Genomic DNA, 20695 nt, shown 5'->3' on the forward strand with positions numbered 1-20695 from the left:
AGATTGTCAAAGGTAGTTACCTGTGATCATTGGTCTATGGGAAGTTATTTTCCTTGTTTTTACTGGTGGATATTTTCTAGACTTTTTAGACTAATTTGAATTCTCTAACTGCAGTTTTAAAAAGTAGGAAAAAATGGTAGCTTTATATCCATTCTTTAAGTCTTCAGATGTTTTAAATTTTTAGGGTTTTTTTTTCTGTCTCCTAAATGTAAAATATATGAAAATATGTTCTTTATTCTTTCATATTTATCTTTTCTATGACATTTATATTTGCTTTTGGGCTCTTTTTTATACTTTTAGTATGAAATCGTTAGGTCGCCCATTAGTTATTCAGCACTCAACAGTGGTGGTGCTCAGGAAATATATGCTTTATTCTGGTGTGTGTGTGTGTGTGTGTGTGTGTGTGTGTGTGTGTGTGTAAGATTGCTTTGTTTATTTGTTTAAGGAACCAGTTTGATCTTTTCCCCTTGTGCAAGTACCTGGGTATTTTTAGTTTTTGTCTTTTGTCTCTCTTTCAGTGCTGGTGCTGGATATATCTTTAATACATTTAATTTGAGACTACAGGCATGTACTAGCTTCCAAACAAGCTCTTTCTAAAATATTGAAATAATAAGTTGTCCTTTTTCCTTAAATTATCAGTTTTATTATGCCATTTATTAATTTCTTTAAAAATATTTGTGAGTACTTACTATTTACCAGCTGTTAGGTGGATGTAAGGATACATACATAGCATCTAAAAAGTGTAATAAAAATTTTCACAATCTTTACCTTCATGGAACATAGTTTAGTCATCTTTATAATTGGGCTTAAAATATATTAATTGATTTTTTAAACATCATTTTCTCTAGGTAAAGAAATATATGGTACATTTAAAATATAAAACACTGAATATTTTACATACTTAGTATATTAATGTAGCATTTGCATTTATTTCATCTTGTAAGAAAAGATTTCACTAATATTGTAAATTAAAGTTATTTTCACCATAGTTTAAATCAGTTTCAGATCATGGCTTATGGTGTTAATATTTAGGATCAAAATAATCATGATTATGTTGTAAGCATAACAGTGTACAAAGTAAAAAATATTTTGAAAATTTTTATTAAAAATATTTTAATAACTAAGACCTTTTATCAGTAATTTGTGGACAGTATTCAATTGGCTTTATAAAAAAGGTACAATTATTTTCTGTACACTTTTTCATTTTTCCCAACATGTTAAGATATAGATAGACAACATGTATAATTTAAAAACATATTGATGTTGAATGAGAATTCTGGATTTTAATATAATAAAATGATATAATGAATAAATTAGTAAATAAATGTACATAATTGTTAGATAAATTGGTGATAGGAAAGATGCTTATAAGCTACTTTAAAACTGTCTTCTCTTACTGGTAGCAGCCATTCTTAGTGAAGGAATATTCTTTTTCTTCTTTTTGGTACCCTAAAGCACAAAACACATCTTCATTTCTATAAACAGTTATATTTTTAAGGAGTACTTTATGGTGTTTGCAGAAAGAAGAGATTTGAAAATCATCACCAGTTAAATTGGGAGTCATTTTGTAGCATCTTTTTAACAGCTGTTTGACCTCATTGATTCTCAGTTCATAAATTTTATTTTGAACACTTTTGTCCCAGCACACATGCTAAGGTGTGAGAAAAATTCTTTTTTCCACCACTTTCATGTCTCAAGTTTATTGGTAAAATATTTTCTAGCTCTTCCATCACTTTGGACCATGTCTTTCTCAGAAATAAGTTTTTAAATTTGAAGAATTCTTTGGTAAAACAAAATTTCAGCTCCTCTAAATCAGTTTCTTTTCCCTTCCCTTTGAGAGAGAAACACATTTGTGTTTTGGTATTTATTTTGTAACCAAAATTCTAAAAACTACCTAACTGTTCTCTAGTTTCACTGTAGTCTTGAGTCCCTATTTTGAGCAACTGCACCTTCATCGTTTGTATGTTTGTCTTTGCTATTGCTGAACGTTGTTGTTTCAGGGTTATTTTCTTAAATTGTCACAGTATAGAGCACAAATACTAAAGGTTAAATATTTTTGTAGTCATTGTTCTGTTTATAAAAACTGCTAACTTTACATTGTTAGATTGTTTATATGTTGCTTTAATTCTTCCTTTTTCCTTTTTAATTATACTTTAGAAAACGTTGGGGATAATGTACTTAGAAACTGTACTGTAGATTAATATTACTTATCTGATTTTAAGATTATAAAAGAGTATTGTTCCCTGGTATCATTTAAAGCTTATATAAAATTTATTAGAATAAATAATATAACTTAGATATTTTGGTTAAATAGTTCATATTTTGCTGACTAACATCAACAATGTCTTATTATGGCATACTTAACTCTTGATGTACTATTTAGAATAAGTCTATCCCATTTATTATCTCTATATTTTATATTTCTTGCCATGTTAGGGTGTTGATGACCAAAGTAAATAAAAATATCTTTATAGAGGGTAAAATAATTTTATGTTTTTATTTTCCTGAAGAAGAAAAAATTATCTTCACATTAGGAATGACATGACATTGTCAGACTTCCTGAGTAAAATGGATAGATTTATTTTCAGCTTCATTAATTTGTGGATACATGGATAAAATACTGTATTTTAAATTCCTATCTATAGTAATATAATTTAAACTTCATTATTTATGGAAATCTGAATACTGTTCAGTCCAAGATTTAATTGAGATCTTTCTAGAACCTCATCTCATGAGATTAAATTTCTGTAGGGAAAAGTTTCCAAAAGAAGAAGATTCTAATGCCAAGCCTTGGAAAACAAGTCTTGACAGTATGTACACTTATTATTGATAGGAATAGCCTCAGAATGTCCTTGATACAGTATTGCTGTTTAGAATCACAGAGTGTACTAATTCATATCCATGTAATTAATCACATCTTGATTATAGATGTTAGATAAGGGAGATTTTCTCATAGAGAAGTCTTCTGGGGCTATAGTACCCAGAGGGCATCTCCATGGAAGAGTTACAACTAGTTGAAACCCTTGAAGGATACAATGAATTTTATCAAATATGCCAGGTAGAGGGAAAGAAGGAGTCAAAGAAGGAAGGCAAGTACATTTAAAGACCTAAGCATTCTTCTTGTTGTATCAGAGGATTGATTACAAGGGCATAATGAGAGAGAGGTAAGGAAAAGTGATAGAGATGACCTTGTAGAAGTGTTGAATTCCTGGTTAAGGAGTTTGTGCTTCATTGCCTGGGTGAATGGGGTGGTTCTGAGCATTTCTGATCAGGTTTGCACTATTTTTGGAGAATTAAACACCGTGCCAAGCATATAATAGGTGGTTGAAGAGCACAGATTGTGGTACTAGGCTGCCCGGATTTAAATTTCAGCTTTTCCACTTACTAGCAGAATGTCTTTGGTCAACAGAAGGTACTTAACTGTCTAAGTTTCCTAATCTGCAGTATGGGAATAATAATTACACCTACCTAATAGGGTTGTAACGAGGATTACATAAATTAATGCATGCAAAGCATCTGAATTTGATGGGCACATAGTAAGCTTTCAGAAATATTTACTGAATACTTATTTCTATTAGCTGTTATAGTTACTACAGTGAACATTTTTAAAATAATCACTTGGGGCTCAGTCAGTCGGTTAAGCATCCGACTTCGGCTCAGGTCATGATCTCATGGTTGGTGAGTTAGAGCCCCACATCGGGCTTTGTGTGGATAGCTCAGAGACTGGAGGCTGCTTCGGATTCTCTGTGTCCCTCTGCCCCTCCCCTGTTCACACTCTGTCTCTCCCTCTCTTTCAAAGATAAATAAACATTTAAAAAATTTAAATAATTACTTAATCTGGTTGTGTTGTATTGGTTAAATTGGAGAAAGGATTACACCTTTAGTCCTTATGCAGAGTTAAGTAAAATATCACTGACAAACTGAGACAGTGTAATTTTTTTACATGCCACAAAAACCATATCCTGCCTTTATCCAACCTACTCAGATGGTTTATGTCACTTTTAAAATTCTCAGATAATTTCCAGTTTGTTGTTTAAGCCCTATTTAATACTAACATTTCATAGCATTTTATAATTTACAGCATACCTTTACACATTTTACCTCCTTTTTACAGCATACCTTCACACGTTTTACCTCCTTGGATTTTCACCTCATCCCTTGACACTCCTTGGTACTATTACTCACATTTTATAGTAGAGAAAACGAAACTCATGGTTGTCCAAGATCATACAGCAAGATGGAGCTCTTAATTACCACACTGTAATTCTGCCTCGCCCTTTTTTATTATTCAAGTATAATTAACACACAGTATTATGTTAGTTTCAGGTGTACAATATAATGATTCAGCAATTCTATATGTTACTCAGTGCTTATCATGATAAGCATCCAATATGGTCCAATATGAGAATTGTCTTCACCTATTTTACCCATTCCCACCACCCACCCACCTCCTCTCTGTCAGCTATCAGTTTGTTCCCTATATTTAAGTAGCTGTTTTTTGTCTCTTTTTTTCTTCATTTTATTTCTTAAATTCCACAGATGAGTGAAATCATACGGTATTTGTCTTTCTCAGACTGATTTACTTAACTTAGCAGTATACCCTCTGGGTCCATCATGTGGCTGCAAATGGCAAGTTTTCGTTCTTTTTTATAGCTGAGTAATATTCCATTTTATATGTACACCACATCTTTATCCATTCATCTATCAGTGGACACTTTGGTTGCTTTGATATCTTGGTTATTGTAAATAATGCTGCAAAGGAGTGCATATATCTTTTCAGATTAGTATTTGTATTCTTTGGGTAAATACACAAGTGGAATTACTGGATCATATGGTAATTGTGTAATTAATATCTTGAGGAACCTCCATACTGTCTTCCATAGTGGCTGCACCAGTTTGCATTCCCACCAGTAGTGCCCCGAGGGTTCCTTTTCCTCCAATTCTCACCAACACTCATATTTCTTGTGTTTTTTATTTTAGCCATTCTGACAGGTATGAGGTAATACCTCATTGTTGTTTCGATTTGCATTTTCCTGCTGGTGATGTTGAGCATCTTTTCGTGTGTCTGTTGGCCATTTCCGTGTGTTTTTTGCAGGCCCTCTGCCCATTTTCTAATTGGGTTATTTGGGGGATTTTTTGGTGTTGAGTTGTATAAGTTCTTTATATATTTTTACTATTAATCCTCTATCAGATATGTCATTTGTAAATACCTTCTTCCATTCAGATTGCCTTTTTGTTTTGCCTTTTGCTGTGTAAAAGCTGTTTATTTTGCTGTCCCAGTAGTTCAATTTTGCTTTTAACATTTAAACATTTAAAGAAGAATTAATACTGATTGTTTTCAAACTATTCCAAAAACTAAGAGACCAAGAAGAGCTTCCAAATTCATTCTGTAAGACTAGCATTACCCTGACACCAAAATCAGCTAAAGACACTAAAAAAAAGAAAACTGCAGGCCAGTATCTCTGATGAACATAGATGCAAAAATCCTCAACAAAGTATTAGTAAACCTAATCCAATACCGCACTTAAAAAAAAAAAATCATTAAGGACAGTCAGGTGAGATTTATCTTAGAGATGCAAGAGTGGTTCAGTGTTTACAAATCAAACATGATACATCACATTAACAAAAGAAAGGATAAAAAACATATCATCTCTGGCTCCTGGGTGGCTCAGGTTCAGCTTCCGATTTCAGCTCAGGTCATGATCTCATGGCTCTTGAGTTCAAGTCCTGCATTGGGGCCTGTGCTGATAGCTTGGAGCCTGGAGCCTGCTTTGGATTCTATGTCTCCCTCTCTCTCTGCTCCTCTCCACTTGTGCTCTATCTCTTTCTCTCTCTCAAAAATAAACATTAAAAAAATTTTTAATTAAAAAAAATATCATCTCAATATATGCACAAAAAACATTTGACAAAGTACAATATCCATTCATGATAAAAACCCTATAAACAATGTAGCTTTAAAGGGAGTATACTTCAATGTAATTAAGGCCATGTATTAAAAACGCACAGCCAACATCATACTCAATGGTGAAAAACTGAGGCTTTTTCCTCTAAGGTCAACAAGACAAAGATGCCCACTCTCACCACTGTATCCAACAAAGTACTGGAAGTCCTAGCCACAGCAATCAGACCAGGAAGGCAAACTACTAGAACTAATAAATGAATTCAGTGAAATTGCAGGTTATAAAATTATCACACAAATTTCCTGCATTTGTGTATACAGAAATAAAGTGGCAGAAAGAGAAATTAAGAAAACAATCCCATTTATAATTGTACCAGAATACAGTACCTAGAAATAAATATAACCAAGAGGTGAAAGACCTGTACTCCAAAAATTATAGAACACCGTAGAAAGAAATTAAAGATGACACAAATGGAAAGATACTCATTCCGTGCTCATGGATAAGGTGAACCAATATTTGTCCACACTGCCCAAAGCAATCTACAGATTTAATGCAATCCCTATCAAAATACCAAAGCATTTTTCATAGAACTAGAACAAACAATCCTAAAATCTGTATGGAACACAAAAGACCCGAGTAGCCAAAGCAATCTTACGAAGAACAGAGCTGGAAGTATCATAATCCTAGATTTCAAGACATTCTACAGAGCTGTAGTAAGCAAAACAGTACGCTTTAAAAGCCTTTGTATTGAAGAACTATATCAGAATAATATAGATAATTTAAAAATTGCATTGTATACCCACTACATACCTCTGTTCTGCAACTTGCTTTTTGTTTTAATTCTGCCTTTATGCATGTAAGAACCACTCAGATATTCCTAATCTCATTCATAGATTTTTACTTCTGGTTAATAGTCCATTGTGTCACCATGCCACGTGTTTAATCTTTCCCCCCAATAATGGACATTTAAGTTTTGAATTTTTCTCTATCACATGTAGTGATGAATATTCTTCAGTATTCTCCTTGTATACATATATAATAGTTTCTCTAGGGTAGTGCTTAACAAAAGAACTTCCTGCAGTGATGGATATATTCTGTATCTGCTCTAATACAGTAGCCACTAACTACATATGTCTGTTGAGCACTTACACTGTGAATTAAGGAACTATATTTTTTAAATTGTGTTGAATTTTAACTGACATAATTTTCAGTAGACACATACAGCTAGTGGCTATTGTATTGGACAGAATGGGCTCTAAGGTATATATATCTAGGAGTGGAATTCCTAAGTCATAGGTTAGGCACAGCTTCGGTGCTGCTAGGTATCACCAAAGGGTTCTCCAAAGTGATTGTATCAGGTTTACCTTTCCGGTAGCTCAGTGTGAGAGTTGCCATTGCTCTACATTGTGACAAACACTTAGTATTAATACTGTGATAATAGGCACTAGAAACTAGATTGGCATAGGACTGGGAGTGCCTGGAAGATCCTTAGGTAAAAATATTTGTACAACTAGAGGCAATACTTCAGTGCTGTGATGCCCTCGTGTGATTAGGTTTATAGATACGTGCCCTCTAATGTATGGCGATAGAAGGGTGGTACCCTACCATACAATAGGGAAAATATACCAAATTTTTAAGTCAAATGTGAGTCTGTGTATTGATTATTGACTAGAAGATTATTGCTTGGTACCTTTTCTTAAACTGTCTTTATTCTGATTATTTTGCATGTAGAGGTATTTATTTTTTTTAAGTTTATTTATTTTGAGAGAGAGCACGTGCAAGAGAGGAGAAGCAGACAGAGAATCCCAAGCAGGCTCCACGCTCAGCACAGAGCCTGATGCGGAGCTGGAACTCAGAAACTGTGAGGTCATGACCTGAGCAGAAGTCACACACTGAACCGACTGAGCCACCCAGGTGCCCCTGAGATATTTATATTTTTAAGATCATATGTTAAGAGATTTCCCAAACCATTGATAGCATTTTTTAAAAGTACTGTTTTCCTTTACAAGTGGAGAGTTGCTTAATGGTTATTTTACGGAAATCTGAGAATCTTGACTTCTGATCCCCAGTTTTGTGATATTTTTTTTTTGGTCTGAAGCAATTATCTTTTCTTTTAATGCTTATTTATTATTTTGAGAGAGAAAGAGAAAGAGAGGGAGTGTGAGTGGGGGAGGGGCAGAGAGAGGGAGACACCGACTCTAAAGCAGGCTCCAGCCTCCAATCTGTCAGCACAGAGGCTGACGTGGGACTCCAACTCACCAACCTTGAGATTATGACCTGAGCCAAAGTTGGATACTCAACTGACTGAGCCACCCAGGTTCCCCTGAAGCAATTCTATATTTTATAAACTATATAAAATAACATCGCAACATTTTTTTAAAAGGTGTTGGTTTGTTATATACCAAGTCTAAAGGCTCCCTCCCCATCAGATGTCTTATTGTAAATTTATAATCTTGGAAATATTGTCTTCATTTAATTTAATCTGAAATCTCTCGGTTTTTCACCCATCTGTATACATTTACAATAAAATACAATCTTACATTTTATTACAAAAACCACTTCTCGTATTGTTAGGTATAGAAAAGACTGAATCTGTAGTTGGAAGGTGTGGCTTCCAATTTGGACTCTGCCTTTACCCAGCCTCCTTACCTGAATCATCAGCATCTGCAAAATAAATTCTACGTATCACATCCTGTGGGTGGTGATTTACGAGAGATAATATTGAAAAGCCCTTTGCAAACCATTACACTGTATGCAAATTAAAGTGGTATTAATATTATTACTGTGTATATTTATATATTTTGCAGTACAAAAATACTTAATAGTTTGATAAGAGAATCAGAATATTGTGGAATAAAATAATGTAATTAAAGAGAAGAAGGTTCAAGTGATAGGCATACTAATAAAAATAAATTTCATAAGAGATAAATGGAGATGGTTTTATTAAAAATTATATTAATGATTTCTTAAGTAAATTAAAATGAGGACTATTTTACATGAAGTCCAGCTAATTCCCCTGCAATTCACTCTTTTTATAAATACTCTTGTAAGGTTAAAGGGTTTTTTCTTATTTTAGAAGATAATCATAAAGGTAGTAAGAACTTGCCTTTCCTGTTTAGTAATGTTCTATGAACATTTCTCTGGGTCATTAAATAGTCTCTTAAAACTTCATTTTTAATTATTGACCAGTGTGTTTAAATACTACTGTTATCACTGAAAACCTTTAGCAGAGATTTTGAACAATTTTGAATCCCGATTTAAATGATTTTTGAAAGGAAGTCTTTTTTTTGTTAAACATATTTTAGGAGTAGGAGATAATAGATAACAATTGATTAGTAAAGATAGAGGGAATGTTACAAATGGTAGTAGAATGGAGAATTTTGTAGAAAGTTTCAACTAGGATACTCAAATTGGATTTGAAAATAAATAGGGAGCCCATTAACTACCAAAAGCAATTATTTTGAGTAAACAAAATGAAAAAAATTGCATAAAGATTTGAAAAATCTCAGAATGAAAAAGGATATTAGCATAGTCGGAATAAAGTCTGGATGGTCCATAATTTATGTGATAGGAGTTGATTTGCAGCCAATGGTAGATTTTATAGAAGAATCATAAATCAGGAATGTTGCCAGAGATATGTTGTAGAAACATTAGAAGCAAGTAGGAGGTCTGTCTCTATAATAAGGAAACATTATAAATTTCATCTGTTTATTATATTACTATCTTTAGAAGTCTAAAGAAAGGAAATTTAAAGAAACCTAAAGAATGCAGGATTTTGCTAAATTGACAATTAGTTTTTCAAAGTCACCTATGTGGGAATTGTAGTAAAATACACTGTTAAATCAGACCACTCTGGACTCTAATAAATAAACGAAGCTTACTTTTATGCCAGGTACCTGCATTTTTTAGAAATCTGGATTTTATCTGAATGCACCTGTAATATCATATTGTAACATTCTAAAAAAAATCTCTTGGATCTCATGTTGTCAAGGAATTATATATTATTTTAATCGAAGCTATGCAAATAAAATCAATTCATTCTAAAACTTAATGTTTGAAAATTAATGAAAGAATAGTATTTAAAAGTTGTACAACTTTATTAGTGTAATAAGGAAGAGACTGCCTAATCCTGTGAAACTTCATAGTGTGCAGTGTATGTAATGTATTTAAAAGTTAAAAGGCTACAATGGTTTTGTTATTTCTTTTTTCTCTCATAAGCCAGCCTAACTTTTCTAGGCTTTCTTTTGTTCGTGTGTGTGTGTGTGTGTGTGTGTGTGTGTGTGTGTGTGTGTGTGAGTGAGTGAAGTGTTGTCAAGCAATCTCTTTCACATCCTGGACTTACAGAGTTGGCTATTTGATCCTATGTATGGGAATTTTGTATTTGTTCCTCTTAAATTTCATCTTATTAGTTTTGACTCTCTTCCAGTATTTTGAGATACTATAGAATCCTAAATACTCTCATTCATTATAATTAGCTGTACTTCCCAACTTGGTCTTTTGAAAATTCGATAAGAGTGATTTATATGAATTCATTAAAATTAATGATAAAAACTATTGAATTGAGCCAAATCCTCTGTCATGTTATTAGAAACTCTAAATAGTTATTATTTGGGTCTGGTATTAAGGCAGCTCTAAATCCATTTTACTATTTTTTTGTCAAGTCTGTATTTCTCAAATATATTTTTTTATGTTTACTTTATTTTTGAGAGTGTGCGAGCAGGAGAGGAGCAGAGAGAGATGGGGAAAGAGGATCCAAAGCAAGCTCAGCACTGACTGCAGAGAGCCCGATGTGGGGCCCAAACTGCAAGATCATGACCTGAGCCCAAGTCAGATAGATGCTTTAACTGACTGAGCCACCCAGGTGCCCCTCCAGTATATTCTAAAAAGTATCTAAACTTAGTCATTTGCACATCTTTATAACATCACGTTTTATAATCGTGATGTTGTTTTCTCAATGCTGTCATGGTAATATAACCAAAAAAGGGAATAGGCTTGTCTTGATTTATTCTTAGTTAATTCATGTAACTCTTTATATCACTTTCTATTCTAAGTGCTCAGAAGTGTTCTGAAGAATGAATGAATAAATCAATGTCGTTAAAGATCAAAAACAGTTTTCTTACAAAATTGAGGTAGCACTTCCATTTGTCTATATTCTAGTGTATCTTTCAGTAATTTCTCTGAGATTACACATGGGTTCTTTGATGACATCAACAATTCTTCAATGCAGTGCATGTTCATTTAATTCATTTCTTTAGAATATATTTCTTATGTGATCAGAGTTTTGTATAGTGTGATATACTTTTCACATTGAGCATACATTGTATACTCTATATCTTCTTAAATCATCTTGCAAGTCTGTACCCCATTTATAACTTTCGTGAGCAGATGAGGACTTACCAGCTCAACTCCAACTGTTTGCTGGAGAAAAAAAAGAAAAAAAAAAGTCAAAGCTTATATTTTCCTTAAGATAGAATGTGAAAATCTAGCTTCTTACTTTTGTAACCAATGAGAATATTTTGAGAAACTTCAGAGGTATGTTCATTAGTATATATACTAATGAAATTGCCTATAATTTAGCCATCAGAGGAAAAAAATGATAAATATTGTCATTATTACTTTGTCATGTTTTGTGGATTTGTGCACATGACCATTTAATATTTGTATAACTGGAAAAAAGGTGAGTTTTATTATTGCCCCATCATAAAGCCATTTGTTGATGTAAAATTTCTTATTTATTAAAAAGTTTGTATTGAATAAAAAAAGTAATTTTAATGTGAAATGTATGAAATTCTTAGAAAATAATTTAATAATTAGATGACTCTATTTTTGTTCCTCTATTATTATAAAGCCTTTCTTTCTTTTGAGAATGTGAAATACATGATGAATGTTTTAGTATTCATTTTATCACTTGGACTAGAATTATAGAGAAATCATTTCTTACATAATGTTCTGTTTATACTCAAGGAATTATTATAGAGCCTATTTGTTTAAACAGAAGTCTCTGTATCCTCAGTGTACTTTTGGATTTTATAATACGGAGTGAGACTAGTGGATTCAGTCTGAAAGCAGACCAAAGCTGCTTTCTTATCCATTGTTGCAATAACGATAACCAGGTGTCATGTATAGTTTATTAAACATGTTAATTGAAATTATCACTTAATCCCTATGAAAACCTATGTAGGTACCAGTATCCCCTTACAGAAGAAACTGATATTCACTGAGTTAGCTGACTTCTCCAAGGATATATATCTTGAAAGTGGTAGAACCAGAATTTGAATGTAATTGTGACATGAAAATTCATGTTCTTAGGGCGGTACCTGGCTGATTCGGTCAGGTAGAACATGTGACTCCTGATCTTGGGGTTGTAAGTTCAAGTGCCATGTTCGGTGTAGAGATTACTTAAAAATGGAATCTGAAAAAATAAAATTCATGTTCCTAGTACAGTTTAATCATACTGCACTTTCTTTGACCATGGAACTCTAATGGTAGCCAACTGTCTTGCAAATGTATGTCATTCATCATAGCATGAGCTGGGTCAGAAAATGTAAGGGGGTCCTAGGAAACCTATCTCCTTTATTGGAGGTATAATTAAGAAGTACATATCCTGGCATTTGTGAATCAGTTGTGCTGATGAATGTATACAAAACCTAAGATGAAGATGGAGCTCTAGAAATCACTAATATTGAAGGGACAAACAGAAAAGAATCTAGTAAAGGAGATTAAAGAAGGACAGTTGAGGGAGTGTGGAAGCACACAAGCTCACGGAAGAAATTTTTAATAATGAAAAACATTTCTATAATATCTTCCAATATATATAACTCATTTACTTGGTGTCAGATACTACTTTGCATGAAGTAACTTATTTGACTCTCTTCAGTGACTTCACTTTTCAAATGAATAAAATGAAGCACTGAAACTTTAATTTGCTCAAAGACACCCAATGGTTTGTGACAGAGCTAGAATCATCCATCAAGGCAGGCTAAGTGTGCAGTCTGTGCTCTTCACCACATGCTACACTGCCATTTTAAATTGTCAAATATCCAAAAAGGTTAGGTGAGTTAATGACTAAATGTCACCCTTTATTATTTTTTTAATATGAAATTTATTGTCAAGTTGGTTTCCATACAACACCCAGTGCTCATCCCAACAGGTGCCCTCCTCAATGCCCATCACCCCCTTTCCCCTCACTCCCACCCCCCCATCAACCCTCAGTTTATTCTGTTTTTAAGAGTCTCTTATGGTTTGCCTCCCTCCCTCTCTTTTATTTTTCCTTACCCTCCCCCATGGTCTTCTATTAAATTTCTTCAGAATCCACATAAGAGTGAAAACATATGGTATCTGTCTTTTTCTGTATGACTTACTTCACTTAGCATAACACTCTTCAGTTCCATCCACATTGCTACAAAAGGCCATATTTCATTCTTTCTCATTGCCAAGTAGTAGTCCATTGTGTAGGATAAATGTCACCCTTTAGATCTGATAATTAGAAAATCAGTTGGGGATCTTTTCCAGGAAAATTTCAGAGGACAGGTAGGGGTGACCAACCTGATTGTTCTTGGTTAGAGAAAATAAATTGTGAAAAAATAGAAATACTGAGAGAAAAATAAATTTCTGGTTAAAAGGGAATGTGAAAGAAAGGGTGGTAGCTAGAGAGGATGCAGGGTCTTAGGGAGAACCTCTCTCTCTTCAACATAGTTTTGCCTGAAGGATAAAGATACAAGAGAGAAAAAGAAAAAAATGATTGCTCTAAAAGCCCCAAGGGAAGAGAAGGACAGAGACAAGAATATTTGTTATTTATTCAACTTCGTATGTTAAAAGCCTACCAGGTGTCAAGGCCTGTGGCTAAGTTCATGGAGATGAGTAAATAGACACTGACCCAACTTTCCAGGGTGAAGTGAATTAACAGTGTCTTGACCTTTCGAAGAGAAGAGATGCTTCCTCTAAAGGTCTCTGTGAAGGAAGCAGGACAAGTATTAATGTCTCTGTTTTATAAATGGAATAGCCTTGGATTTACTGGTTCTTGTCCTTGCTCCTTTCACTTCAGGTACCAGAGATAAGATGTTCCAAGTCAAAGAGATGTGATACTCTCCGTATTAGAATTTGGTTTTAAAATCAATAAGGGTGCTAGTTTTGATTAAAACAAACAAGGGAGGAAGCATATTTTTCAGTCCCAGTCCAGACCTGCTGAATCACAGTTTCTGCAGGTGGGAACTTAACATTTTTAACAAGCTCCCAGGTGATTCTTCTGCACTCTGAGGATGAGAACTCCTGCGCTAAGTCTTTGGTCATGGAAATCTGCAGTAGGTCTCAGCCTGATGGTCAACTATTTATATCCCCTGCCCTGTATACTCTCAAAATTACTATTATTGTAGACACTTGCTGATAAAAATGGAGACGTTTAATTTAATCAAGACGTATAAATTTTACTTCTTACATTCCTATTTTCTGGCTTAACATTTTGTAAACTTACTGCTCTCAACTGAGCTGTAAGTAATGAATTTTATTTCTTTACAGTGAGCTCCCAAGATATGCCTATTCAGCAGTGAGAAGTATAAATGGTTCAACATGAGCTGTTCCTTATGTAAACATACAAAAGGCCTGACCCAGACTAAATCAATTTAAAAAGGAAAACATTAAAGCTATGTTTCCTGTTATATACTTAAGGTCTTCTTTGGTTCCTTATGATTATATTATTGACCCAACTATTGCAGACTTTAGTTTATCCTCCTACACCACCTGCTGAACGGTTCAAATGGTATGGAAGATGAGTTTCGGAAGGGCAAAGCAATTACAATTATAACTCCTACATTTTAGCCAATAAAGCAGCTTTTTGTGTTAAGGGCAAGGAAGTTATGGGTATCTTGACTCACCCCCTTTCCTGATTTGAATTGCTAAGTGGTCTTAAATACTGTAATAAGGAGAGAGAGCAAAGTTGGTAGAGCTAGAGGTATGTGAATTTGAGACAAAAAAAAATTGATTCTATTTATGATATCAAACATTTCCAGGAAAAATTTAATTAGGAAGTGAGTCAATATAAGCTTTTCTTATTAAGGTATTTTCATTGTATTCTCTACAAGCTTTATTGAGGTAAATTGAGAAATAAAAATTGTATATGTCTAAAGTATACAAAGTGATTGTTTGATATATGTATATAATTTGAAATTATTACCACCACCAAGCTAATTAACACATCCATCATGTTACAGTTACCTTTTTTTAATGAAAATTCTTAAGATCTGCTCTCTTAGTATATACCATTAATTATCATCGCTATTTTGTACATTAGATCCCCAGAACCACTATTCATCTTATAACTGTAAGTTTGTATGTGTATTGTTTTTTCCCAGGTTTATTGAGAAATAATTGACATATATCACTGTAGTTTAAGATTACAGCACAATGGGGCACATAAGTGGCTCAGTCAGCTAAGTGTCTAACTCTTGATTTTGGCTCAGGTCGTTATCTCATGGTTTATGAGTTCGAAACCTGTGTCGGGCTCTGTGCCAACAGCATGGAGCCCACTTGGGATTCTTTCTCTGCCCCTCCCCTGCTCATGCTCGCTCTCTCTCAAAAATAAATAAACATTTAAAAAATCATTATAAAAAAAGATGTACAGCATGATGGTTTGATTTACATATATTGTTGAAATGATTATCACAGTAGATTCAGCTATTATCCATCTGTTCATATACATGCAATAAAAAGAAAAGAAAGAAGAAACAGAAGGAAAAAATTTTTTCCTTGTGATGAGAACTCTTAGGATTTATCCTTAAAACTTTCCTGTAGATCATGTAGCAAGCAGTGTTAGCTATAGTCATGATGTTGTACGTTACAGCCTTAGCACTGATAAATCTTATAACTGGAAGTTTGTGCTTTTTGACCACGTTCTTTAATTCTTCCCCTACCTCTGATAACCATAAGTCTGATCTCTTTTTCTGATCTCTCCCTTTTTTTTTTGATTGCACATATCAATGAGATCACAAAGTATTTGTTTTTCTCTGACTTATTCCACTTAGTATAGTGCCTCCAAGGTCCATCCTTGTTGCCACAAATGATTTCTTTGTGTGTGTGTGTTTTTTTTAATGGCTGAATAATTCCTTGTGTGTATGTGTATATTACATCTTTATCCATTAATTCATTGATGAACATTTAGGTTCACTGCATTTTGTAAGGTAGACATTAATATTAGGCATTTTGGTTCTTGCTAAAGTTTAAAGCTCTTTTCCTATCGTGAGTTCCCTAGTAAAGTATCATTTTATTAGAATTCTTTGCTCTAATGAGTTTGCTGTTTCTTATGCTATGAAAATGTAGTGCACTAAATCAAAGCTGTCTTGATTAAAATGTATTTTCATTTTTGGCTTTGCAGTCAAATTGTCTTTCACTTCTTTTTTTTTCCCCTAAATTGTTTTTTACTGATAACAACCTGTTTTTAAGTTATAAAGTCATATACTTAGGGAAAATTGCATTTTAAAAATTGCAAAATGATTTCTAGCATTTGGAGAAATGAAAATAAATTATCTTCAAATTGTGTCTGTATTTATACCTTCAAGAAACGATATAAATACATCTTTTGCAAGACATCTTGTTCTCTTATTACTTATTTAAAGTTAATATGGTATTTGAACACATTTTGAATGTTTTTTATATTTAATATTGAAAAAATACTCTGAATATTTTATAATGACTGAAATGGGTTTAAGTGTACATTAAACAAAATGGGCACCTTACACTTTAAAAAATAAAGATGAGTATTTCAAGTTGAGGAAAAAAATAAGTACTTTGTGAAAAATGAAGTGAATCAATGCACCATTGTATGTTTTCTGACTTGAATTGAAAATAAGTCATAAGGATCACATAATTGGAAAGAAAAATTAGATTTTATTACCTAAGTCTGAAGAAAAAAATACCCTGTATTCATTTTTAACAGAGAAAAATCAAACCAAACTTGTAAAGCTAATTCTTTAAATATATTTGATTTTTATGTTAACCTAAACTAATAAGCCAAATGGCCTACCTGTATTATTTGTAATAGTAATTTAAATTTTATATTGGGAAAATGCACAAGAATACATTGTTTTTTTAGATTTGATATCTCAGGAGGCTAAAAAATTATTGAGGAAAATACGTTTTTTAAAGATGCAACTGTATTTTTAATTGGCCTAAACTTTCCATTACCAATTGTTTGTTATCTTAGAAAATGTGGGGGGCAGGGGGCGGTTATTACAAACTAACCAGCATGCTATTAAAATGTTTTTAGATTGATGAAACAGATCAAATTAGAAAATTTGGGTAGAATTCACTCAGTTTGAGTAATTGAATTGAGGGTCATTCGTGCTGTTTGCTCAGGCTTCTGCTTTTTCAGAACCCTCTTGTGTGCTTTATCTGGGTGAGCCTCTCTTCCTCTCACTTAGTAATCATTTCACTTTCATTTAACATTTTATGCAGAGACTGAAGAGATCATCAAAGTAGGATGATTTTTTTTTCTAACACTGAGGTTTTTATGATGTGGCAAGTTCTACGCTAGACTCCTTCTCTTAATTCTTACGATTAAAACAGAAACTAAGCTCTTTCTCTACTCTTGACTACTGTACTATTACATAAATTCTGTAACTTTTATGGCAGAGGAGAAAATGCCAATTTGCTAGATAAGCCTGACCTGTGGGCTGCAAATCTTCATCCCCAAAGCTGGGCCTAGTGCATTCTCGGACATTTTGTGATGGAAGGACCTGTCTTTGGCTTGAAGCCTCACTAGCCTGAGGCTTTACTTCCTTCCTTCTCCATGCGAACTATTCAGAGCATCTTCAAAGTGTCTGGATATGTTACCCTCTCACACATCTGGGCCTTTGAACCTATTGTTCCTTTGCCTGAAATAATTTTTTTCATTATATGAAATGAGATTGGGATTTTTTTTTTTTTGAACTCCGTTAAATTCTGGACCCTTAGGTCTGGGTCAGGTGTCCCACTTACGTGCTTCCAATTGCATTCTATACCTAACCTTTTATAGAATTAACTGTTTTGCTATTGCCTATAAATCCCCAACTAGACTATAAGCTGAATTAGGGCAGGAACCACACAGGAACCCAGTATCCCTAGGGCCTGACATTGGGCCTAGCATGCAGTGCTCTACTAAATATCCTTTGAATGAATGAATGAATGAATGAATGAATGAATGAATGAATGCAAGTTTGCTCATTGGCCAGAGAGCTAGTTAGGAGAAGAGTTTTGACAGTCTTGAGTAAGACAAGAAATAGGGAAGAACTTGAATGCTTTTCACTAGTTACTACATTATCAACAGTTTTAACTGTCAAGATAAAGTTTTAAAGTAGTCATTTCCACATAGAAAAAGAGCTATAAAAGGAGAAGTAGCATTATATTTGGTGGAAGAGATGAGAGGACAACCTTTATATAAATCGTACGGTGAAAAGGATAAGAAATCTCTTTAGGGACAGTGATAAGTTAGAGGAGAGACTTTTTTCCACAATAAATTGTAAAATCTTTGTTCCTATAAATCTTTCTAATATCCTCTTATTATCTGTTTTATCTCTACAGCATCATAGTTGTGTTTTTTTAATTGCAAAATTAATTTATTAGGCTTTCTATCTTTATCTTTTTTTTGTCTCGAATACTAGAGGTTTGTCTCTTTTAGGCTTTGTTGATCCTTCTGTGTCTTTTTTATTTCATTAATTTCTGTTCTTATTTTCTTCTAGTTTTTTTAGTTTATTCTGCCTTGTTATGTTTAGCTTATTAATCTTGGACTTTACCAACATCCCCCATCATAGTAGTACACAGTTATAATTGAAGAACCTACACTGACATATCATCATCACCGGAAATCCATAGTTTACATTAGGATTCACTCCTCGTGTTATATGTTCTATATATTTGGACTGATGTATAATATGGTATGTCACGTGTCCATAATTACAGTATCATACACAGTACTTTCACTGCTCTAAATTGAGTACCTTTTCATTTACCTGTTGGCCACTTGTATGTCTTTGAAAGAATGTTTCAGATCCTTTGCCATTTTTAAATTGGTTACTGGTGGCTTTTTGTTACTTAGTTGTAGGAGTTCCTTATCTATTTAGGATATAATTCCTTACCAGATACATGGTTTCCAAAATTTTCTCCTATTTCAGAGGTTGCCTTTTCATTTTGTTGATACTTTACTGAGCATAAGCTTTTTGTTTGATAGACTCCCACTTATTTATTTTTGTTTTTGTTGCCTTTGCTTTTAGAGTTAAATCCAAGAAATCATTGCCAAGACTTTTGCCAAGGAACTTACCCCCTATGTTTTCTTCTGGGAGTTTTGTAATGTCAAGTCTTTCATAACTTCCTGCATAACTATAGCACAATATCAAAACCGGGAAATTGACATCAGTACAATCCACAGCTGTATTCAGATTCAACAGTTTCTGGATGTACTCCTATGTGATTATGTGCATATAGTTCTATGCAATTTTATCACATATGTAGATTATTTTAACTGCCATTGCAGTCAAGATACAGAACTTAACACCGAGAGGCTCCCTAGGAGGGCCATTTTTAATTCACACTTTCACTGCTTATGTAGCCCTTTGTGACCCCAGCTTTATATGTAGGGTCTCCACTTAAGCTGATTCATCACCTTGGGTGGGCCTTGAGTTTTAAATCTCCTCCTGTGTAGTTACCAGAGCAGAACATCAGTGTCTGTGCAGGATTCAGCAGAAACCCTAAGAGCAAAAGCTGGCTTTGGCAGGTGCTTCTTTATTAATGTCCCTGGTTTTGCTCGGGCGCGCATCTAGGGTGGGGGAAGTTTGAAGTTTCTGTTCCGTTGTGTCAACTCTGAGAGGTGTTTAAAAAAATTTTTTTTCAAACATTCTGGTTGTTTCAGTCTGAAGATTCGTCCATGGTTTCTGATGTGCCTTATTTTGAAAACAGGTGAACCTGGAAATACTAAAGAACATTTATCTTGAGAGTTTTCATTATAGTTTTACATAATCAGGAAAATGGGCTTTGTTTTATTCTTGGTGGTGATGCATTAGTTGTAATTTGATATGTTATTCATTCAGAACCATTTAAGAATCCATTCAGAAATGGGTGTAAAATTTATAATGGACCTTTTTATGAGTAGTTTAATTTCTTGTCATGTATTTTATTTCTCTGTATTAATTTTAATATTGAAATAACTAAGGCACAGAGAAGTTAAATATTTTCTCCAAGCTCATGATCATTGGAAAATCTGAGAGTAAAGTTCATATGAATCTTTCAGTTATCCAGTTTTCTACAACTCGGATATAAATGGTTTTACCATTGGCTTTTAAGTTAAGTGAACTTTCAAATCACGTTAAAAATACAGATACTTATTTCAAAAACAAAGAAAAAGAGAAAACATGAAATCTCCAACCCTGATTCTTAGAAAGCTTGAAATTTTAAAATAAGCATGCTTAGAAGTATCTGGCTGTTGCTAATTATACAGACCATTTGCATAGGGAAAAGAACCTGTGGGAAGTCACATTTTCCACAGATAGATAGGAGGAATATATCTCAATTTAAGACCAAGAAAAAATGCGGGGAATTTCAAGCCTACGTGAAAAACTCTGATGAATCCAGGGTTTTGTGGTTGTAATCTTATGATTATAGCGTCCATGTGCCAAGGGAAATAGATTGATGTTAATGCTGGGCTGGGTTACTTTGTCTTTTAATAGAGCGCTGATTATATTTCATAGCATACTTTTTCTTTAGGGATTCTTCAAGTATTTTAGGTCACCTTAAAAATATGTTTACGTAATTTATTTAAAGTGTGGAAAGCATTG

General features: G+C 33.5%; 1 protein-coding gene across 8 annotated transcripts in view; it reads left to right on the plus strand.

Moving 5' to 3' along the window:
• VPS13B (vacuolar protein sorting 13 homolog B) overlaps window positions 1-20695 on the plus strand; it is an 843987-nt gene that overhangs the window by 524447 nt on the left and 298845 nt on the right. Inside the window, exon 31 of one of the 8 annotated variants that reach the window (XM_047842693.1) lies at window positions 7632-7694. The exons of the other annotated variants lie outside the window; for them this stretch is intronic. Coding sequence (XP_047698649.1) covers window positions 7632-7650 — 19 coding nt within the window. The 3' untranslated portion in view covers window positions 7651-7694. Of the gene's footprint in view, window positions 1-7631; window positions 7695-20695 lie in introns of those variants that run through there. 8 annotated transcript variants of the gene reach the window in all.

This window comes from Prionailurus viverrinus, chromosome F2 (assembly GCF_022837055.1).
Source record: "Prionailurus viverrinus isolate Anna chromosome F2, UM_Priviv_1.0, whole genome shotgun sequence".
NCBI lineage: Eukaryota > Metazoa > Chordata > Mammalia > Carnivora > Felidae > Prionailurus > Prionailurus viverrinus.